The sequence below is a fragment of the Vombatus ursinus genome, unplaced genomic scaffold, assembly GCF_900497805.2.
Source record: "Vombatus ursinus unplaced genomic scaffold, bare-nosed wombat genome assembly UNPS02014832.1, whole genome shotgun sequence".
Classification (NCBI taxonomy): domain Eukaryota; kingdom Metazoa; phylum Chordata; class Mammalia; order Diprotodontia; family Vombatidae; genus Vombatus; species Vombatus ursinus.
In genome coordinates, this window is record NW_020954610.1 from 60314000 (window position 1) to 60337515 (window position 23516).

General features: G+C 39.8%; 1 protein-coding gene across 1 annotated transcript in view; it reads left to right on the forward strand.

Moving 5' to 3' along the window:
* Positions 1-2850: 2850 nt before the first annotated feature.
* USP31 (ubiquitin specific peptidase 31) overlaps positions 2851-23516 on the forward strand; it is a 125095-nt gene continuing 104429 nt past the window's right edge. The window contains exon 1 of the mRNA XM_027839441.1: positions 2851-3576. Within this exon, the coding sequence (XP_027695242.1) occupies positions 2851-3576 (726 nt within the window). The remainder of the gene's footprint in view (positions 3577-23516) is intronic.

A 23516-nucleotide genomic window follows, 5' to 3' on the forward strand; every position in this document is an offset into this window, starting at 1 on the left:
TATCTATAACTCCCCCATTTTCTACATGGAATTTTGCAGCTGGAAGGGATCTTAGAGATCATTTAATTCAATACCTTCATCTTAGAGAAAAGTAAACAAGACTACTCCTTATATTAGTCAGTGACGTTGCCATTCACCTAATTACCCGGGATTGAAACCCTGGAGTCTGCTTTGAGCTTTTCTTTTCTGCTTCTTCTTTCTTTAGAATTAGCAACCCTGACTTCATGGCATAGAGTCTTAACTGTTCCTCCTGTGTACAATATTTCTCTTTTCCAGTTCAAATTACCCAGATTGGTCAATTGACAAGCATTTATTAAACACTTACTAGGTGTCTGGCATTGGACTAAAAGTTGGGAATACAAAAACAAGTGGAAAGAAAGACAGTCTTTACCCTCAAGGAGCTTATATTCATTCCAATGAGTGAAGACAACTCTTAAAAGGGAGCTGAAAGGGAGGGTGGGGTGGGGAAAAGACAAAGGTGCCTAGCATGGGTATGTAGTAGAGAAAGTTTGGGATGTAGGAATGTCTAATCTGGGCTTCTTCCGTAAATGGAGGCTCTTAAAGGAACTATCCAATCAGAGGAAGAGTCCCCAGAGGTGGAGGATGCTTCCACTGTGTAAATTATAGGGCTAGAGTAGGTTTCCAGGATGAAGAGGTTTCTGGGACATGGTAAAGGAAGTCCAGAGTGCATTAATTATGATTTCACTTCCCTGCTTAAGAATGGTATCCCATTACTTATAGGAGTAATTTCAAAAATCCATATGAGCCCTATTCTGCATATGATGCTCTTCTCATTGTTTCCCAATATTCAGCACTGCTCTTTCCAAAAGTAAACTTTTACTTATTTCTCTCACCTGAAATGCCTTTCCCTACCACCTCTGCACCTTCAATTTTTACCTATCCTTTAAGATCCAGCTCAATTTTTTACCTTCTCTAGAGAAGCATTCCTAGTAGTAGTAGTAGTAGCAGTTGTTGTTGTTGTCACAACAATAATACTTTTTTATGTCAATACTTTGAAAGATCTTCCATTTCATTTGGAGTAACAGGGGCTAGAACATTAATTAACTGGTGATTCTCTAATGAAGAACTATTCCATCTTTTGCTTGGCTGGTCCTTGACCAATAGACTCACGCTTGTCTCCTGTACCTGTCTTGGTTATCTTTCTAGCTTGATGTCACAGATTCATAGAAGCTTATGAGAAGTAATGTCAGAGACCACCTGGTGCATCCTGAACTTGGGCAGGAATTTCCCCTATTATGTAACTGACAAATGATCTTCTAGCTTTTGCTTATTAAAGACTTTTAGCAAAGTGGAAACAGCTTCTTCTGGAGGCAACCCATTCCACTACAGGACTGTTCAAATTGTTAGGAATGATAATAACAACTGCCATTTCTATAGCAATTAAAATTTGCAAAATTCCTTACACGCATTATCTTTCTTTTCTTTGCATCAAGTCTAAATTTATTTCTGCAAACCATTACTTCTAGTTCTGCCTTCTCTGGCCGGGTAAAACAAATCTCAGCCCTCTTCTACTATTCTAAGGGCTGTCGAGTGAAATACATGATTTCCTCCTCCATCTCCCAAGTCTGCTCTTCTCCAAGGTAAAGAAAGGTCCCCCACCCTTTCAAAGGATCCATCAGGTTAATTCCAGAGCCAGAATAAGTACTCAGTCTCTTGACTTTAAGACCAGTGTTCTTTGCATAACTCTGCTGGTAAGTTGAAAGACTGGGACCGTAATTTACTTTTCTTTTATCTCCCTCGAAGAAGATACTAGGAACCCAAAAAGTGCTCGTGAAATAAATGAATAAAAGCCCAGGTCACAGGCCCTCAGGCAAGATTGGCACAGATGATCACACAAATAAATGTAATGTGGATCGCACGTATATACTTTCCTCCTTAGTGGAGACAAAACTGATAGTATTGGGGTTTTTGTTCATTCAGTAGAATTGGGCGTGTGCAAATTGGGCGTGTGCATTTGTGTAAGTGACGGTAGCCCATTAGCTAGATGAGAAATATTTTTCCAGTATTTTGGGGCCCAAGGGATAAAGATGGGGTGCTAGGACTCCAGACAATGGCTGTGCACCCTCAGGGCCACTCTGTAGCCCGATAAGTACCAATGCTGTTAACTTCCGTTTGCTTGGCCGGAGCTGCATATAACACCACGCTACCAGTGTGATAGTGATCTTTAGAACCTTTGGTATAGGTACTTTTCTTCTCAGGTTGCAGCTGTAGGATTTCTACAAGTTTTCCAAAGCTTTCGTACCCACGGCAGGGGCGCTATCGACGACTCTGCAGAGTCCAATCAATCCTACTCTCTCTCCCTTCCCCTAGCTCCAAGCAAAACAGCAACAAACCTATCCACCAGATTTCCCACCCTGGGATAGAACCTTGCCCACACTAGACATGGCCACGCTCTGGCTTCACCTAGCAGGGCTGTGCCCAGAGCAAACGAGGGCTCCCGTGACTGTAATGAAAGGACTCCGTTCCCACAGTCGACATGGCCGCCGCTTCAACTTCAGCTTCCGCGCGCGGGGGGGGGGGGGTGGAGGAGGGAGCGTGCCCTCCCGCGTCCCTGGCCACCGGCCGGCTCCCAGGCTTTAGGGCTGGAGGCCACGTGACCGGCCTCCAGCTGTGCCGGGGCCGCGAGCCAGTGGGTCGCCGCCTCTTGCCTGTGCCTCTCGCTGGGTCCCTCTCCCGGGTGTCGTCGCCCTCCCCGGGAGCCCGCGAGGCGCAGGGGGCGGGGGATGCAGCTCGGCAGCGGCTGGAGCAGGAGCAGGAGCAGCGGCCTCGGAGGGGCGGAGGCGGGCGGGCTGCGGAGGGGAGAGGGGATGTGCATAGGAAGCCGGGGCCATGTCCAAGGTAACGGGGCCCGCGGCCCCCGGGCCGGCTGTGGCCACGGGGCCGGCGCCGAGCGGGAAGGAGAAGCGCTCCTTCAGCAAGAGGCTGTTCCGGAGCGGGCGGGCGGGCAGCGGCGGCTCCCCGGCCTCGCCCTCCTCCGCCCGCTCGGTGGGCAGCTTTATGAGCCGGGTCCTGAAGACGCTGTCCACTCTGTCGCACTATAGCTCCGAGAGCCCCCCGCTGCCCGGCCGCGAACGAGCCCCCAGTGGCGCGCTCGGCCCCGTGGGCTTTCGCCGCTGCTTCCCGCCGGGGCCCGGGCCCGGGCCGGCCGCCCCGCCCCAGCGCTGTCCGCAGCAGCAGCAACAGCAGCAGCCGCCGCCGCCCCCCGCCGCGCCCACGCCGCCGCCCCCGGCCGAGCTGCTGTGCCTGGCCGGGGGTGACCCGGTGCCCGGCGTGGCGGGGCTCAAGAACCACGGCAACACCTGCTTCATGAACGCCACCCTGCAGTGCCTCAGCAACACGGAGCTCTTCGCTGAGTACCTGGCCCTGGAACAGTACCGGGGCGGCGGCGAGCAGGAGACCCCCGACTCCTCTGCCCAAGAGGACGGCCCCCAGGCCAACGGACTTCCCTTCTCCCGCAGCCAGCAGGGCAAGGGCGAGGTCACGGAACAGCTGGCACACCTGGTGCGGGCGCTGTGGACCCTGGAGTACACCCCGCAACACAGCCGGGACTTTAAGGTGAGCGCCTCCCTTTGCCGCCTGGGAAGATAGCGAGGAGACCGGGCTGCGGTTGGCCTCAGTCCGGGCACAGTTGGGGGGCTGCTTTGGTCTGGTGACTTTATTGCAACCTTGGGGAAGGCTGGGCATCCGAGTCCCACGGGTGCCTCAGTTAACTGAGATTTGGAGTGCAGTTTCCGTTCCTTCCTTTCTCCATCTCTCCCTTGCCTTCAGTCCCTGATAACACGCAGAAATCTGACTTGGTTTGGCTGGACTGGTAATTTTGTCTCCTAGTCAGAAAAATTTTTCATTACTGTTCATGTAGGCTGAATTCTGGATCTTGCTAAACAGAAGGATGTGTGTTTCCTTTAAGAGAGTTTCCAGCTCTTAATAGATTTCACGGAGGGGTTTTCACTTGATTGATTTCATGGTTTCTTTCTTTCTTTTCTTTTTTTAAAGAAAAAAGATCAAAATTACAGATTCCTATTTTGACCTGACATTTGGTCTTATTCTTTGCATTTTGAGAACTATACTGCTGTGAGTTTGTGCTCTGACATGGGTGTTTTAAAAACAGTACTCTTGCACTTCGAACGTGAATGCTTGGTTCTGAGAGCTGACAAAGAAAAAAGTACACTAAGGCTGAAGATATTAAAAAAAAATCCAAGAAATCAGAAAAGACTTTAACAAGCCATCAAAAGTTATGTTTTCAGTTTCTTTCCTTGTATCTCTCTGTATTAGCTATAATCTTGCAAGCTTTTAAAGGGCATTATATAGCACTGTAAGTTTGGGTAAAAATGGAAAACAAAACATTAAAGTAAACATTCCAGTGGGAATATTATCTATCCTTTCTCCTCCCCTCACATGTTACCTCACTTTCTATCATTATCCAGTAAAGAAACTGAGAACAGAAATGTGTCAGTAGTTGTAGAAGTGCAGAATGATTTATAACTAAGTTGTGTTTGGCATTGATAAAGGAACCTTGTGGATGGATAAGGATTAGACCTGGTATAAAGAACTCCTCTGAAAGGAAAGTTAGTGCAGGTTGCAGGTTGGCACCTTCTCCCTAATTTGTAGTCTTAGAAAGCAGGCTAGATCGTGGAGAGATTTAAAAGATTTTCCTGGGGGTTACAAAACCAATGTATGTCAGAGGCAGGACTTGAGTCCTATCTTCCTGGCTCTTTATCTACTTGGCCAGTTCTTTATCTACCTGGCCCAGATGTCTGATTGTCTTAAAAATGACCAGTTTTAAAAAATAGTATCTTTAGTAGATGTCAATAGGTTCCTATTCCACTCTTCAAGATTTAAGAACATTTGTGATCAATACAGCAAACATTTCTTAAATTAAAATACTTTTGATTGACACAAAGAACAGGTTGCATTTGAAGGATTTGTGTACCAGAGCATTCACAACAACAAATATTTATTCAGATCCCTTTTGTACAAAGGCATTATGACAGTGATACTAAAGTGATACTAAGTGATAGGGCTTATTGTCTGCCCTGCAGGAGCTTTTGCCTTCCATATATATGAAGGGAGGGGCAGGAAGAGATGAAGCAAATACCCAGATGACCATATATTAGATCATAGATGGAGATCTGGAGTTACCTAGTCCAACTCCCTCATATTACAGATGAGGGAACTGAGGCTCAGAGAAGTTAAACAGTTTGTTCTTGATTTCACAGCTAATTGTCAGAGGTGGGATTTGGAGGCAGATCTTTCTGATTCCAGCATTCTCCCCTTTATTCCAGGATGCATCTCCATAGGCAGGAAGAATTGAAAAAGTACCATAAAAGGTACAAACAAAATGTAATGGGGAGGTCCAATGAGGTTGGGAAGGAGGGATCAGGGCAGGTTTCATAAATGAGGTCATATTTGAAATGGGATTGAAAGATGGATAAGCCATCAGAAATGGAATCCATCCATTCCAATCAGTATTTATAAGTGCCCATAATGTGCAACGCACTAGTGATGGGTTTGAGGAACAAAAGAAAAATAGTTCTTGCTTCTCCCATGATCTAATAGTCTACTTGGGAATCGGGGTGGGGAAAGTGAGAAATCTAACATGTATTCAGACAAATATATACATGATAGTTTGAGTAGGATAGAGAGAGCACAAGTCAGTCAGTCAATTAACTTTTATTAAATACCTGCTTTGTGTCAGGTGTTGTGCTAAATACTAAGGATATATAAAGAAAGGTAAAGGACAGGCCCTGCTCTCAAGGAGCTCACAATCTATTGGGGGAGACCACACATAAACAATTATATACAAATAAGCTATATGTAGGATAAACTGGAAATAATCAACAGAGAAAATCAACAGATACCCCCCAAAGGATGGGGAAGGGCTTCCTATATAAGGTAGGATTGTAGCTAGACTCAAAGGAAGCTAGGAGGCAGAGATGAGGCAAGGAAAGCATTCCAGGTATGGGGGAGGCCAGAGAAAATGCCCAGAGTCAGGTCATGCAGTATTTAGTTAGAGTAACAGCAATGAGGCCAGAGTTACTGGATGCTACAGTACATGGCGTGAGTAAGATGTAAGAAGACTGGAAGAGATGGGGGAGGTCAGGAAAGACTTTCTGTTCAGTAGATGACACATCAATTGAATTTGGAAGAAAGCTAGGGATTCTAAGAGGCAGGACTGAGGAGGGACTGCATTCTAGTCTTATTAAAATAGCCTGTGTAAAAGGCATAAGGTGGCAAATGAGAACTTGGAGCCCTGAGTCTAGTTAGGTTGTTGAAGTAGTTCAGGTGAGGTGATTAAGACCTTAAATAGTGTGGTGGCTTTATGAGTGGGGGGAGGGGGATGTCTGAGAAAGGTGCTGTAGAGGTAAAATTGATAAGACTTGGCAATTGCTTTGACACTCGGGTAAGAAAGAAGAGTTGAGGATGACTCTGAAATCATGGGTCTAGACAGTTGCACCCTCAACAAAAATAGGGAATTTTGGAGGGCTCGTGGGCCAAGGGGACACAAGATAATGTTTTCTTTTAGATGTGTATTTGGGATGCTTCCTGGACATCCACTTAGCTATATCCAACAAGCAATTGGTGTTATGAAACTTGATGCTCAAGGAAAAGACTAGAGTTGGATAAATGATAATTTAGTGGTTTTCCTTGCTTGAGGTGGAAGGAAGGTGGTGGTTGTAAAAGCCCTTTCCATCTTTGTCTTTAGTTCCTTAAAAAACTTGGTTACAAGATCTCATTTAGAAAATAATTGTGTTCAAAATTAGCTTCCTTCTCATTTTTCCTATCATTATTATTATTTTTACTCTCTAACCACATTGTTTGGAGCCCAAGGGATTTGGTGAAGTAAACTGTTTTTGGATGGTCTACATGATTTATTAAAGGTCTGTTTTTTCATTCCAATTCTATTCAATAGAGATGAACTGTCTACTACATACAAGAAACTATGCTAGGTGTTGGGTATATAAAGACAAAAATGTAACAGTATTTGACCTAAATGGGTTCCATTATCTACTGGGATTGGGTCTGGGGTAGTAAATAGGAAATCTATAGATAAGTAAATACAAGGGAATTTGAGGGGACAGATTGAGCTGAAGAACTGGGGTGGGGAGGGGAATCAGGAAGACCTTCAAGGAGGAGGTAGCACCTGGTCTGACCCTTGAAGGAAGGGTATAATCCTGGGGGTTGGTTGACTGATCTTATCTAAGGACTTGGTATGATTCTTAATTTAACAACTTTGAATCTTAGGATCATAGATTTTAAGCTGGAAGGGACTGTAGAGTTCCTATCTTATCATGTCCAATTCCTGATTAAAAAAAATACAAATAACTGGCACCCATTTTTGTTACATCAGGCACTATTTTCACCCCAGCTCCAATATTTGTCTTCCTGATCTATAGTAGCTTTGTTCTTCCCTCTTGTCATCACCTATTTATTACAATAGCTAACTTGTTGCTTTCACTTATCACTTAATGATACTATTGTAACTTGGCCCTCCCCTAGTTGACCTCTCTAAAATAGCTCGGTAGTAACTGTAGCTTGTAATTGTTACTCAAAATTGAAACTTCTTAATGTCTGAATGTACTGTTTTCAGGGAAACAACTTTTTGCTTTAGTCTGGTAACAGTGTACCAGCACCTGGTATATCTCCTATATACCGTGAATATCTGAGGTGCCTGGGAGTACTTAGAGATTTTATCTGACATATCTTCTTTATATCCTTTTTTGCAGTTAGTAAAGGACAGATGCCAACCGTTCAAATAAGATAGCTAACTTATGTAGAAAACAAACGTCTTGTTTGAGGTTCCATTACATATAGGTGGCTAATGGTCATAGATCATGCCTGTAATCTCAGTTCTAGGAAGGCTGAGCTTGGCAGATCTCTTGAGCTAAGAAAGGAATTCTTGAACTTTTTTTGAATCCTTTACATTCTTAAAAATTATTGAGGACTCCAAAGAGCTTTTATTTATGTAGACTATGTCCAGGAATGCGCTGGAACCAGCTCCTACCTGCAAGGCCACTGTTAAATTTTCAATGTAAGCATTTACACCTCAGAAATTTGCAAACTACATGTAAATCAGGGTTTGATTTATTTATTTATTTTTTGTTGATTGTCTCGACTTAAAGTGATGGAGAAAATGTCAGTATGGCAGATTAAAATTAAAAATGTGTCATGGGTACATTTCCCCTCCCCCCACTATTAAACATTTACCAGCACACCAGTGGCTATATCTATTGATACTTATTGTGTTAGAAATTAAGACAGATAAAATTTGAAACAATTAATTTAAAGATAATAATAGCTAATAGTTAACATTTATATAATACTATGTGCTAGGCACTGTGCTAAGTACTTTACAATTATTATCTCATTTGATTCTCACAACAACTCCAAGAGGTAGGTGCTGTTATCCTCATTTTAAAGAAGAGTAAACTGAGACAGGGATTAGGCCACTTGCCCAGGGTTATGAAGCTAGTAAATGTCTGAGGCTGGATTTGAACTCAGGTCTTCCTGACTTCAGTTTCAGTGCTCTATCCATGGAGATAACTACAATGCTAAACTAGTTACCTGTTAACATAAATAACATTTTCAATGAAAAATAACTATATTTTATAAAACAAAAAACTAGTGAGAACAGTGGTATTATTTTATGTATTTTTGCAAATCTCTTTAATGTCTGGTTTCATGGAAAACAGTTGGATTCTCATACTTTCTTCTGCATTCAATTTGTTGTGATATGTTGTTTTGGTGGAAGTGCATAAAGAAAATCCATCTTTACATAGATAATGTATATGAAAAGGGCCTAGCATTTTATTGGGCAAATAATATCTTAATATTTTGATGAAAATAGTTTTGTCCTCAGGGAACCTCTAGAAGGGTCTTGGGAGCCTTGGACCACACTTTGAGAACCAATTAGCTAGGGAGTGTTGAGGTGCATTGGGCTAAGCTGATTGGGTGTCGACACTAAATCTGGCATCAGTATGGTGAGTCCTCCAGTGTGCAGAGTGAGGGCACCAGGTTGCCTAAGAAGGGATGGAACCAGCAGGTCAAAACTCCACTCCTGATCAGCAGTGGGAGCTAGCCTCTGAGTAGCCTTTGCACTTGCAGCCTGGAAAAGATAGGGGGATTCAGTCTTTATTTAAAAACAAACAATCAAACAAAAAACCCCAACAAATTAGTGGCTGAGTATAGAATAAAATCTACTTCATTCAACAAACACTTAATGAATACCTACTATTTGTAGAGGATACAAAAATTTGTTAGACCAATGATTCTTAGCCTTTTTTGTATCAAGAACACTTTGTGGCAGTCTGAAGCCTCTATACCCCTTCTCAGAATAATGCTTTTTTAAAAATTGTATTTAAAACTTAATTGAAAGAAATGTTAAATTTCTGTTAGAGGATAAGTACATCCTCCTTCCAATTCAAGTTCGTGGATATCTTAAAATTTATCCATGAAATCTGATTTCAGAATCCCTATTTTAGATAAAGTCCATTGTACTCAAGGAGCATACAATCTAGTGGGGAAGAAAGTATTTCAGTGTCACCAGTTATGGCTTCATGCTTTCATTAGCCTTTTTTACTAAAAATCTGTGTAATGTTTCCTGCTAGTATCTTTCCACCAAAGTTAAAAGCAAAAAGAAGAGATGGCAGTTTTGCCTGGATTTCAGTAAACTTACATGTTTCCTGTTGGATTATCCAGAATATAAATCGGTGAAGTGGGTTTTTTTTTTTTTTAGCAAAGTCAAACAGAATGAATGTAGTTCTTCCTCGAGCATACGAAGGGGGAAGGCAAGGACCATAGATCCTGAAATAAGACTTGCAATAAGATGTTAAGTAAGTTGGGAGATGTCCTCTTGTCTCAGCCCTGCAGACACTTTTTTCCTCTTCTCACCTCATTCCTTTACAACCTCAGGTTAGATTTCCTGCCCCTTCTGAGTCAGTAAAGTCTGAATCACTTGAAGAAGTTATTTCCTGGGTGACTCCCAAAGTTTAATTCATGATATGGGAAATCAGATCTTAGTGCCATGCCTTGATCATCCATTCATCTCTTGCTTCCCTGGCTATGACAAATGCATTACCCAGACCTGTCCTTTGTGGCTGTGATCTCAAACCTGAGGCCTACTTTGGGTTGTCTTGCAGTTCTCTCAAAGAACATGGTGAATGCTCTTTGTTCAGGAAGATATGTAACTGGATTAATGAGTCTGAAGAGAAACAGAGATTTAGATACTTTTTTGTCATAAAACTTGAAACAAATGAGATTTGAACTTGAGGTTGCTGATCTAAGGGAAAACATGGGAAACAGAATTGGATCCTCTTCTTTCAGTCAGTTCTTTATCAGTCTTGTTAGTGTATCTCCTGCATTGTCACTGCACATGATCAGGCATGTAAAACCTGCCCTGATAAGTTGTCAGAAAAGCTCATAGGCTTTCTTGTTTCTAGCATGTTGGATGTAATTGCGTGCTTTAGAGGCCTAGCGGTTTAAGTTGTGGCATGCTTGCTGTTTGCACACCATCACCAGGCCATTGAACCATACTGCCACTTTGAACTGGGGTGAAGCCTTTTTTCTTAACGTGGGGAGGGGCATGTGTGAGAGTAACATAGAGATGGGAGGCAGAGTGGAAAGGGTGTTAAAATTGCAGTTGGAAGAAGGGAGTTCAAAGCCTGGCTCTGACACTTAAAACCTGTATAATCTTGGGCAAGTCACTTACTTTCTCTGGGCCTCAGTTTCCTCATCTGTAAAATCAAAGAGTTGGACTAGATCTCCTCTAAGATGCCTTTTAACTCTAAATCTATACTTCTATGATCCTACTCTTAGCAATCTTCCTGGCCCTAGCTACTCACTCTCTAGTTCTCATGGATCTGAAACTTTTGTTCTTCTTTCTCCCTTTGTATTTTGAAAACTCCTTTCAGCCAGATCAGCTTATATTCATTTAGAGGAATCTTACTGTTTGTGTCCTTTTTCTTAATTAAAAAAAAATGCCTCTTCAAAGTTCAATCAGCTATTACGTTAGCATCATTTGCAAGTATTTATTGAGTGCTTGGTGCTATGGGATCCAGGAAAGACATGATTCCTGCTTGCAGAAAGATTATAGAATAGGCATTTGGGACAGGGAAAAAAAAGAAAAAAGTACTAAACTATACTGACTATAATTAGGAGCTCAAGGAAAAGAGAGGTCTCTCAGGATTAAAATGGTAAGGAAATATTTTTCATGGAAAGATACTGGAGTTAACTCTGAGCTTGAAGAATCAATAGGACTTGGATTGTACAGAGGAGGAGAGACTATTTCAGGTGTGCGTAGAAGGAGGAAGCACATGAGAAAGAGCATAGACATTAGAGTGAGCATGGTGTGTGCTTGAGTCAGTGAGGAGAGGAAATATGTAGCAGAAAGATGTCTGAATTTGCAGTTAGGCAAGGTTCACATTCTGACTCCTTTTGAACTTTCTGTTTGATTTTGGGCAAATCAATCTTTCTGAGTTTTAATTTCCTCATCTATAAAATGAGGGGGTTTAATTTGACGATCTCCAAGGCTCCTTTTAGTTCTAAATTCTGTGATCTTGAGCTGCTTACTGCCTATATTTGAGGGCTCAGTTTTGGGGAGTGGTGTGAAATAAGGTTCGATAAACATTTGTGTGTTTTGGGGAAGGTAGGGAGGGCTGGAGAGGGGAGCCTTTGAGAGTCAGACACAAGAGTTAGGGTTTGATAGAGAAGGTATTGAGGACCCAGCTATAGTTTTTTGGGCAGGAAAGTGACATGATGGAAGTTATCCTTTGGAATGATTAGTCTGGTAGTGGTGGCAGGCAGCATGATGTGACTGAACCAGGCAGAGAGATCAGATAGGAAGCTGATCTCATTACCCTGCTCATCCTCCTAATTTACTTATTTTTTGCTGATGGAATTACCATTCTCTTAGTTACTGAAGTGAAAAGTCTCAGTACCTTTAACACTTCCCTCTCTTGCCCAACATCTCGCTCCCCAATATCCAAGCAGTTGCCAAGCCTTGCAATCATCTATTACTTTCCTTTCTCTTCACATTTCAGACCTTCATTTCTTCTCCCTGGGCTACTGTAATATCCTCCTAAAAGATTTCCTTGCTCTAGAGTAGACACTCCCCTCTCCAATCCACTCTTCGCATCACTGCCAAAATACTTTTCCTGGTGAAGCAGATCACTTCATTCCCATCTTCTAAAACTGAGGTTCTTAACCTATTTCATGATGTTATGAACTTATTTGGCAGTTAGGGGAAGCTTAGGAACTCCTCAGAATAACATTTTAAAAATTCATAATCGAAAAAAAATGTGAAATTTCAGTTAGAGGTTAGTTAAAACAAAGATATAATTTTTTTTCCCCAATCCAAGTTCACAGATTTGAAATCTATCCATTGACTCCTTAAGGATTCATAGAGCCCCTGACATGTATCCTTAAGGATTCATAATCCCCTAACATTCAGTGGTTCTCCATTGCTTACCAAAACAAAATATAGGTTCCTCAGCTTGCTATTCATGGCCTTTCCCAATCTGAATCCAACCTGCATTTTCAGCTGTATTTCATACTATTCATATTAATATTCCTCATACACCATTTCCCACCTCTGTGCCTTTGCGCTGGCTGTCCCCCATGAATGGGATACATTCTCTTCTTATTTCTGCCTCTTAGAATCCCTTGTTTCCTTCAAAACTTAGCTCATAACCTTCTAAATTATCCTTTTCCTGACATTGGCAGCTGCCGGTGTTTCCCCACCCCCATGCTTGCATTTATTTTGTATGTATTTATATATGTATGTGTTGTCAAGACATGTGTTTAGTCATTTTTCAGTTGTGTGCTACTCTTTGTGACCCCATTTAGGGTTTTCTTGGCAAAGGCACTACAGTGGTTTGCCATTTCCTTCTCTGGCTCATTTTATAAATGAGGAAACTGAGGCTAACTGGATTAAGTGACTTGCCTAGGGTTACACAGTTAGTAAGTGTCTGAGGCCAGATTTATACTCAGCAAGATGAGTCTTCCTAACTCCAGGCTGGGTGCTCCATTCACTGTACCACCTAGCTTCCCATTATCAAGATACAAACTTTAAGTTTTGTGTATATGTTCCCAGCACCTAGCACAAGGCATGGCACATAGAACGTGCTTAATAACTGCTGGCTGGTTGATTGAATGTGGACCACATTCCAATTTGTCTGGACTCCCTAGCTGTTTATAGATCCCTTCTTGTGTCTCCTATTCTGTGCATTGGTTCATACCATCCTCTGTGACTGGAGTGAACCCCTTCTATATCTTTGACTCTTGAAAATCCTTCTCCTCTTTCAAAGCCCAGCTGCCCAAATCTCCATGTAGCCTTTCTTGATTCTCCCCAGATAGCTGTGGTCCTTCCCTCCTCTGAGCTCTCATGTTGTGTTACTTGGAATTTCCAATGCACTTTAAGCATATTTTTACCTGTATTATAGATATATGAGTATATTTTACCCCTCCTCCTATCCATCCCTATTAGATTGTAAGATCCTTTGAGGACAGAGACACTACAATTTTTCATCATTCAGCACATAGTAGGTACTAAATAAATGTTTGACAATTGAATTAGGCTGAGAAGTGAAGTCACTTGCTTCTCATGCATTGTCTTACAGTTTGTAAGAGTTACAACCACAGAACTGGAACAGAGGTATAGCAAATTAAAATCTAATGCTCTTTCCATAGCAGACTGCCTTTTCTTCTCTGTCTCCCTCTTAGAATCTAACTTTTTACCTTTGCCTTACACCTTAACTGTGGCCATTCCTCAGAGTTCTGTCCTGAGGCTCTTATGATTCTCTCTCTAAAATCTCTTCTTGGAAATCTCACCCACTTTCAGGTATTCCACAGTTTCTTCTATAGTAATGACTTCTAAGCTGGTCGTTCTAAGTTCCTTCATTGAATGAATGAGTTACACAAAGGGAAGGCATAATAAAGATATCCATAAAGGAAGTTCTGTGAGTTTAGAAAAATTTCCTTTTTAGGAATCATGGAAAGTTATAGCCTGAACAGAGACACATTTACCCACACAGGTAGCAGTTTTTTTTTGTTTTTGTTTTTGTTTTTGTTTTTTTTGCGAGGCAATGGGGTTAAGTGACTTGCCTAGGGTCATACAGCTAGTAAGTGTCAAGTGTCTGAGGACAGATTTGAACTCAGGTCTTCCTGAATTCAGGGCCAGTACTCTACCCATTATGTCATTTAGCTGCCCCTAGGTAGCAGTTTTTAATACAATAGCTACATATTCAGAGTGGTGTGAAATGATGGGGAGAGGAGGAATCCAGATGAACTTTTATGAGGAGCAATTGTCAATGTGTCAGTGAGTTAGCTGCATTCATTATCTGTGGGCTAAAATGCTCCCTGAAGTTAGCGGTAAGTCATATATTGCTAACGAACTGAATTTATGAATGTCTAGACAATGTGGGAGAATAGGGGGAGTACTAACATTTTTGAAGAAATGCTGATGGCATAGTCGGTCCATTGCAGTAATATAAACCCCTTTTCTGAATTGTCTTTGTTAGTATGTATCCTGGATACGTATCAAGCTTGCTTGGCTCTATTCCCTGATACTGTCTTGCAAAGTTTCTTAAGTAATTTGATTTAAAATTGACCTTTAGCCTCAGATCCTCTGATCCTTCTAATAAAGCATACTCTTCTCCTTTGCTAATTCCCTCCCCCATTTAAAAAAATAATAGTTGGAAGGCTATGCTAGTTGGAAAATACTGTTCTTGGTACTTATTAAACACAGCAATCAATTTTTACTTCTTGGTCTATGTATATATTTCATTTTCTTTAAAATATCACAGAATTTTTATTAGTCAGTGATTCAACAAGCATTTGTTAATGTTCCATTGTTCTAGTCACTGTGCTAAACACTGGAGATACAAAGAAAATCCCTTCCCTTAAAGACCTCATAGTCCAATGGATGGGTGTGTGTGTGTATGTGTGTGTGTGTGTGTGTGTGTGTGTGTGTAAGAACATGCAAATAACTATGTACAAACCTGATATCTGCTGGGCAAATAGGAGATAATCAACAAAAAGAATATACTAGTATTAAGGGAGATTGGGAATGACTTTTTGTAAAAGGTGGGATTTTAGCTGGGACAGCCTGTGAAAATTCAGAGTTGGGAGATGGATTCTCTTATTCAAAAAACAACACAGAGGCCAGGGTCTGGATCAGAGTGCTTGCAAGAAAGGTATAATGACACTGGAAAAGTAGGAGGGGGCAGGTTATGAAGGGCTTTGAACACCAAACAGAGGGTTTTATATTTGATTGTGGAGGTAATGTGGATCCACTGGATTTTACTGAATGGGGGAGGGATGATGTGTCAGACCTGCACTTTAGGAAGATCACTTTGAAAACTGAGTGGAGGATACACCAGCTCTGGAAGAGATTATTTGCATATTTTATAAATACTATATACCTTACCTATTTGTATTGACTGGGAACACTTAAAAAAGGAAACCCTGTTTCCTGGCTTTGATTCTCAGTCATCATTTTAATCATGTCCCATTCTTTTCTGACCCCATTTGGGTTTTTATTGGCAAAGATAGTAGTTTGCCATTTCCTTCAGCTCATTTTATAGATGAGGAACTGAGGCAAACAGGTTTAAGTGACTTGCCTGGGGTCACACAGCTAGTAAGTGTCTGAGGGTAGCTTTGAACTCCTGAGGATGTCTTTTGATTCCAAGCCCAGTGCTCTATCCACTGCACCACCTAGCTGCCCCTTTGATCTTAACACATTTTTAAAAAAATCTAGTTTTAAATATACTGCTTTAAAAAATCCTGTCAAATATGGTAAAAAAGTTATTGCTTCCATTTCTTTTTCTCAAGAAAGCCAAAATGTATGTGGTTACTTGAACTAGGTGATTGCAAAGTTCATCCCTTTCCTTACTTTCATTTTACTTTCTTCCATGCTCAGAGATATATGCATATATTTAAAAAGTTTATTTTTTCTGGGCCTCATAGCAAGGAATGAAAAATTCAAACTCCTATGCCTGGCTTTTTACAATCTCCACAGTCTAACCCTAACTTAACTTTTCAGCATTCATATATTACTCCTCTCCATGTACTCTCTACTCCTGTGAAACTCTTTTTACATATGACCTCCAAACACATGCTACACTCTCTGGAGACTGACTTTGCTCACTTTTTTCCCTGTGCTTGGACTATCCTCCTTTTTTTTATTCTTTGCTTGCAAATTTCTACCTATCCTTTAAAACCCAAGTCATAAGGCCACGTTCTCTATGAAGGCTTCCTGGATCTTCCTATTCTGTAAGATTCTTTCCATTTAGACTTCACATATCACTTGGTTTTATACTTCTTGTACCCTTACCTGTAATTGAAAATATGACATAATGTCTATATTGGTGTCTTATTCTCCCTTTCAGCTCCCTTCACCTTTCCTTATCATTGCCTACCATAATGGTACCTTGTATGCAGGAGGCATTTGATAAATATTTGTGGAATTGAATGAATCAATGTCTAGTGAAAGAACAACTTGTATTTCAAATAGGGTTGATTGCTGAAGATATGGATCACATTAATCAGGAAGTGTTATAACTTATAGGCATCTTCATCTAGTGTGGTACTCTTCATATTTCTGGATACTTTAAACTCTTTGGCCATTAGTAGTTTTTTTTTTGTTTTTTTTTTTGGTGAGGCAATTGGGGTTAAATGACTTGCCCAGAGTCACACAGCTAGTGAATGTTATGTGTCTGAGGCCAGATTTGAACTCAGGTCCTCCTGACTCCAGGGCCAGTGCTCTATCCACTGTGCCACCTAGCAGCCCCAATTAGTAGTCCTTGAAAGAGTTTCTCTCTATTTTTATCTACCCTTTATATCCCCTGAAAGTTTTTACTAGAGAGTTTGTGTCACATTAATTCTTTTTATTCTCTTCTTATTTTTTTCCTTAGAGATTGCAGATATAATAAGAGTAGCTATTACCTGTTCTGGTCCTTATTTTTCTTACTGATCTTCTGGAGAATATTGAATACTGTGATGACATTGAGAAAACAATTTTAAGGCATGGGATATATATCCTTTTGTAGTAATATGTAGATGGATGTTTATCCATTGTGCCTCTCCCTTGCTGCTGTTAGACTGACTGCATTATTCTTGATGGAAATGCTTTAGTCCTAATATTCTTTATGTTGTCATTCATTTTCACATACTATGTATTGTGTTTCTTCTCTGCTAATTCATTACATGTTAAAAATCTGGTTGCAGAATTATGGACAGTTTGAAATCTTATCCTCAAACCTTTGTTTGAAATTTTTGTATTTCAAACAATATTTGTATTGAATATTTGTAAATTTTGAAATATCTGCTCCTTTGCTTCTTTCTTGCTTAGGTTTTGATGCCTATTCATGTTCTGAACAAAAGAATCATCCCAAGAATTTCCATTTGACAAATAGTGTGGTAGCTTTTTACCACTTTGCCTTTTCAATCAGTCAATCAATCAAGCAATCATCAAGCATTTATAAATCTCCTGCAATGTGCCAGGCTCTGCTCTAAGCTTTGGAGAAAAAAGACAAAGATTAAATAGTCTTTGCCCTCATGAAGTTTATATTTTATCAGAGGAGGCAATGTGTGTGTGTGTGTGTGTGTGTGTACACATACAGAATATACGCAAAAATACAAGGCAACTCTTTTTTGGGGGGGGCGGGAATTGCTGGTATCTGGGAGAATTAGGTAGAAAGTGGTCCTTGAGTTGAGTTTTGAAGAAAACTTGAAGAGCTAAGAGGTGGAGGTGAGGAAGAAATATAGTACATTCCAGGTATGAGGGACAGCCAGTGCTAGAGCAGAGAGGTGGAACAAAGAGCAAGAAGACCAGTTAATGACAATTAAACAGAATTCAATTAGACAAATATTAAGCACATTCAAAGTGCTGGGTTAGACTTTTGGGAAGATATATAGAAATAAATAAGAGGCAGTTCCTACCTCCATGGAGCTTGCAGTTTAGAAGGGAGGGTTGACAAGTACACAAAACTTCAGTGTGTGAGAGTGATATAGATAAAGTGTCTAGAAGTTTTGAGGAAGGGATGATCAAATTTCTAACTTGGGGACATCTGGGAAGGTTTCCTAGAGGGGAGGTAGCATTTGAACTTAAGGAATGGGTGAAATTTCAACATAAAGATGAGAGTTCAGAGGGTATCCTGCACCTAGGGAATGGCATGAGCAAAGTCAAAGAACTAGGACAATATTTGACAGATTTGGGTGATGGTAAACAGTCCAGTTTGTTTGAAGGGTAAAGTGTATGCAGGCCAATAGTGTGTGAGAAGAATGTAATGATAAGTTAATGGCTGATAGTAGAAGGCCTTGACTTGCCAGGCCGGAGTGTTTGACTTTTATTTGGCAGAAAGCCATTGAAGGACTTTGTCAGTTGGATTAAAAAAAGAATTATCTTGCCCGCAGTTTAGTTAGTTATTGTTATGATCATCAGGTGTCCTCTTGTCAAAAAACAAAGTTACATTTTTTGTACATGGTTGTTTGAAACATTTATTTGCCTTAAATTTGTTGTCTGGGCAACCCTTTGTGATGATGCTGATCTTGTCAGTTAAGTCAACAGGTCTACAGGTATTTATTAACTGCTTACTCTGTGCCAGGCACTGTGCAGAGGAGTAAGATGCTAATTTCAGATGAAAAAATGGTATATGTTTCTTCCCATGTTTCTTTATTATGGTCATTAAGATTTGTATAGTCTGCAGGGTACTTCTTATATATAAGGATTTTTTCCCCCCATGTTGTCTCCCCCACTAGAATGTTAGCCTTTGGAGGGCAGGAACTATATTTTTTGACTTTCTTTCTATCTCCAGCACTTAGGGAGTAACTGACATGTAGTAAATACTTAATAAATATTTGATGACTGTCTTATAGCATTTGTATGCATGTGTGTATTGTACACACACACACACACACACACATATTTAATTCGACAGTATTATTAGATCATATTTTATTATTTTCAGACTAGAACATTCCTCCATGATGGCAGTTGGTCATGCCATCTTTCAAAGTAGGATAAAAGAAAATTGCAGCTTAGGCACAAACTCGCATATACACACTAAGTTACCACAAATACAGATTCAGTAACAGTGTCTGGCATTACCTCAGAATTAACTGTAAACAACTGTCTAAACTTGCAGGCAGGACTTGGCTTCATTATCAAAGTCAAGTAGGTGTTTTTGTTTTGTTTTGTTTGTTTGTTTTGATATGTCTCCACATATCAGATCAGTAATTCAATGATAATTTTAATATTTTTAAAAAATACTTGAGTGGTTTCATGATTTTATGATGATGGGAATTCCCTCCACTTAAGTAGGTGGCACCCCATCTATACCTTTTATTATCCTATGTAATTGTTGTCTATGTCTTTCTATAACTACTATATAGATCTAGTCAATCTCCTAGAGGCCTTCTTGTGATTCTTTTTAATATTTCCTGGACAGTTGTACAACACTCAGGCTGTCTACTTTTTATTTCTCATTGTATTTTTTTTCTCACTTTCCACTTTATTTCTTTTTAATTTTAGTTTCATAATTTTTATTGATGTCTTAACTTTAAAAAATGGGTATTTTTTGTTCGTGATTTCATTTCTGAAAATATCTCTCCTTTTCCCCTACCCAAGAAACAATCCCCTGTAACAAAGAACAGAAAAAGAAAGAACAAAGAAGACAGTTCAGCTAAACCAACCGTGTCAGATGAGTCTGACAGTAAATATGGCACTCCACAGCCATACTCTCCCACCTCTGCAAAGAAAGGAATAGAAGTTACGACAACTACACAAGGTTCAGTTTTGGGGTTCCCCCCATTTACATTTTTGTCATTGTGTACATTGTGTTCATGGTTCTATATACTTTAGTCTTCATTGGTTCCTATATGTCTTCTCTTTATCCATAGTTATAATTTCTTATGATGTAGTGATGCTCCATTACATTATGTGCCACAATTTTTTGTGCCCAAAGGTTATAACATATTCTGGATATAATTAGCCTCTGCTCACCCCCACAATCCCTCTCTTGCAACAAAGAATAATGGCTAAGTATTTTCAAATAACACACAAATTGTCAGACAACCTTTTACACCTGTAGTCCCTTGCAGTTATCTGGGAAGGAGATATATTTCATCACTTGTTCATTTATTAGCCCTCATTCTTGCTATGTGACTATCCCTTCTTTCTTTTACTTGTTACTGTCCTTAACCACATCTTTTACAATACTTTTTGAACACAAATCATTGTTGGTAATATGTTTCAGACTGCTTACATCCATCAGGTGATTTTCTCTTGCCCTTTGGGTTTCGCGCAGTTGGGATCTCTGTACAACTGTTATGTTATAGGATTCATAGCTATGTACATTGCCAAGAGAATATTAGTTAGAGAAAGTTAATCTTCTTCAGAATGTATGAATATAGCTTGAAATATAATGATTATCTTATGAATTCAGATGCCTTTAGCTCTTTATCTTTCAATATAGAGAAATACTTTCTATCAATTTTTTGATGAATCTCAAAATCCCAGGGCTGGTTTCATAATTTTATAATTTTTAAATTCATTATTGCTTTTCCCTGCCCTTCTCTTCTAAATTGCTAGGGCAGTGAACTTCTAATTTCTATTCTCTACAGGAATAAGTGAATGTGACTGCAGATGTTCATTCTGCTCTCAGACCTTTAATGCCTGATTGGGTGAATAGTAACATATTTACTAACTTCTGGGTTAAAAATCAATAAGAAGAAGCCCACAACCAAAGAGGTCATTGATGCTTCCTTATCTTTTTCCCATAGTGAAAATAGCAATGACCCTTGAAGGAAGAAATACATTTTTTTCTTATATTGGAGAGTTCTGTATTGATCATCTTTCAGTAAACAGGAGTAAGAGGATAATTTTTTTTTAAAGAATGGGAAGGGACTTAATGACCTAATAGGTTAATATAAAAATATTACTATCATGTAGATTTTCACAGAGTAAAGTCTGAGTAGCAATATGAATGTCTCAAACATTCATAATTTTAAAGTTCCAAAATCTAAATTTTTTTCAATTTTTAATTTTTTAAAGAAGAAAAGCTTTCTGTGGGGCAAAAGTAATGCCACCTATCTTCCCTTTTTCCTTGCTTTCAAAGTTACATATTTTACAATACAAGTGATAAGTGATTGATTATAATTTTATGTTAAGCCAATGCAAGATTCCATGGCACTTATGACCACAGTGATAACTTTGTTCAACAGTCTTCTGGGTGGGTTAGCATATAACAGTGAGACATATGCTCCCCTAAGATGTTCACTAGGGTCATAGAAATTACTCTGTGCAAAGTCCAAAGAGAACTGATTCCCTATGACTGAGAGGTAATAGAGGTACTCCTGTTTGTGGCTGATATTGTGTTGCTTACATTTAAACTTATTCCTCCCCAACCCTTCCACCTGCCATTCTTGTGAAATGGAGGCAGTAATATTTGTTGTCCATTTATTTCATGAAGCTATTACGAGAACTCATGAATTTTATCAACTCTCAAAATTATTGTATCTACTCTTGTTGAGTACCCTGAAGCATAAAAATAAATACAGAGCACTCTGTAATGAAAGCACTGCATGATCATAAGACAAGAAGCCAGAGCTAAAAGAACTCTGAATTATTGAGATCCAAAAATGTGATTCACATCAACAAGTCTCTGTGGTTTTGTAGCCTTCAGTTAAGACTGGAGTGGTTTTCATTGAGCTAAATGTTACAGTTTATTCTTTGTCAGTTAATATAATTTTGATTTTTCCCAGGACCCATGAATTTTTTGGGGTGTTCTGGACCTTTGAGAGTTGCCTGGGGCACTGAGAGGTTAAGTGATTTATCCAGGGTCACGTAACCAATTTGTTATTAGAGGCAACACTTGAAACCAGATTTTACTGACCTCAAGGCTGGCCTTCTCTCTACTCTGTCATACTACCTTTCAGCCCTCAATAGATTTAAGCAAAATGATGTGAATATATTTTCTATATAATTTTTTTTTCTCCTGGAGACTTTAAAAACTGTTTTATTTTGTTAATTGCTTGCATTTGTATAGTCTTACTTTTGTTTGCCCAGACACCATTTCTATATTATTTTTCACCCTAAACCTGCCTCCTCTAAACTTCCCTGATACTGTCACCATTAACCTTCCAGTCATAAATGTTTACAATCTCAGTGATCTCTTCTTTCTCCCTTGTGCTCGTATCTTATAAATTAACGAGTCTTGTCCACATCATTTATTACATATATCCCTTTACTCCGTTCACATACCACTGCCTCAAAGCCTTCAGGCAATCATTACTTCTTGCCTAGGCTTGACTAATCTATCCCATATACAACGGGCACAATAATCTCACTAAAACCCAGTCCTGTACATGTTGGGTCTTCCAGTAGTATTTGTGCTCCTTGAGGGCAGATGCAAAGGGTTTCATTTTTGTCTTTGGATCCTCAGAACCTTCTCTGATGTCTAGCACATAATAGGTGCTTAATAAATGCTTGGTGTGATTGACATTACTCCCTGCTCGAGAAACTTTGGTGGCTCTCTATTGCCTGTAGGATAAAATACCACCTCCTTTGTTTTATATTTAGTTGTAGTCTAGCTCCATCCTACCTTTTCAGGCTTTGTATTACTTCTTTCATGCACCTTGCTATTTCCTGAACATGGCATCCTACCTCCCACTTCTCTGCCTTTCCTAGGCTGCCACCATCCTCTCCCCATGCCTGGAATGCACTTCCTCATTATATCTTCCTCTTAGAATCATTTAACTTATTTCAAAGCTCAGCTCATGTGCCACCTCCTATTTGAAGGCTTTCCTGTTCTCATCATTTTTGATGCTCTTTGCCTTTTCAAACTATTTTATATTGTCTACACATTGCATTTTTGAGTGGAATGTAATAAGCTTCTAGAGGACAGGAGTGGGTTTTTTTTTTGGTTTTAGTTTTTGTAATCCAAATATGTAACACAGTACCTTGAGTATAGTAAGTATTGAACAGGTGTTTCTTTTTTTTTTAAAATTAATTAATTTATTTTTAGTTTTCAAAAATCACTTATAAGCTTTTGAGTTTTAAATTTTCTCCCCCTCCCTCCCCGCCTCTCTCCCCAAAACAGCATGCAATCTGATATAGGCTTTACATATACATTCCTATTAAACATATTTTCACATTAGTCATGTTGTAAAGAAGAATTAGAACCAATTGGAGGAACCACAAGAAAGAAGAAACAAAACAAAACAGAAGAAAAAAAAAGAGCAAATAGTATGCTTCGATCTGCATTCAAACTCTATAGTTCTTTCTTTGGATGTGGATAGCATTTTCCTTCATGAGACTTTTGGAGATGTCTTAGATCTTTGCATTGCTGAGAAGGGCTAAGTCTATTAAAGTTAGTTGTTGCACAACATGGCTGTTACTGTGCACAATGTTCTGTGAACAGGTGTTTCTTAAAATGAATTGAGAAGAGCTGAGAGAGAGAGACAGAGAAACACTAGTGCTGAAGTAGAGGGAGGCTAGATAT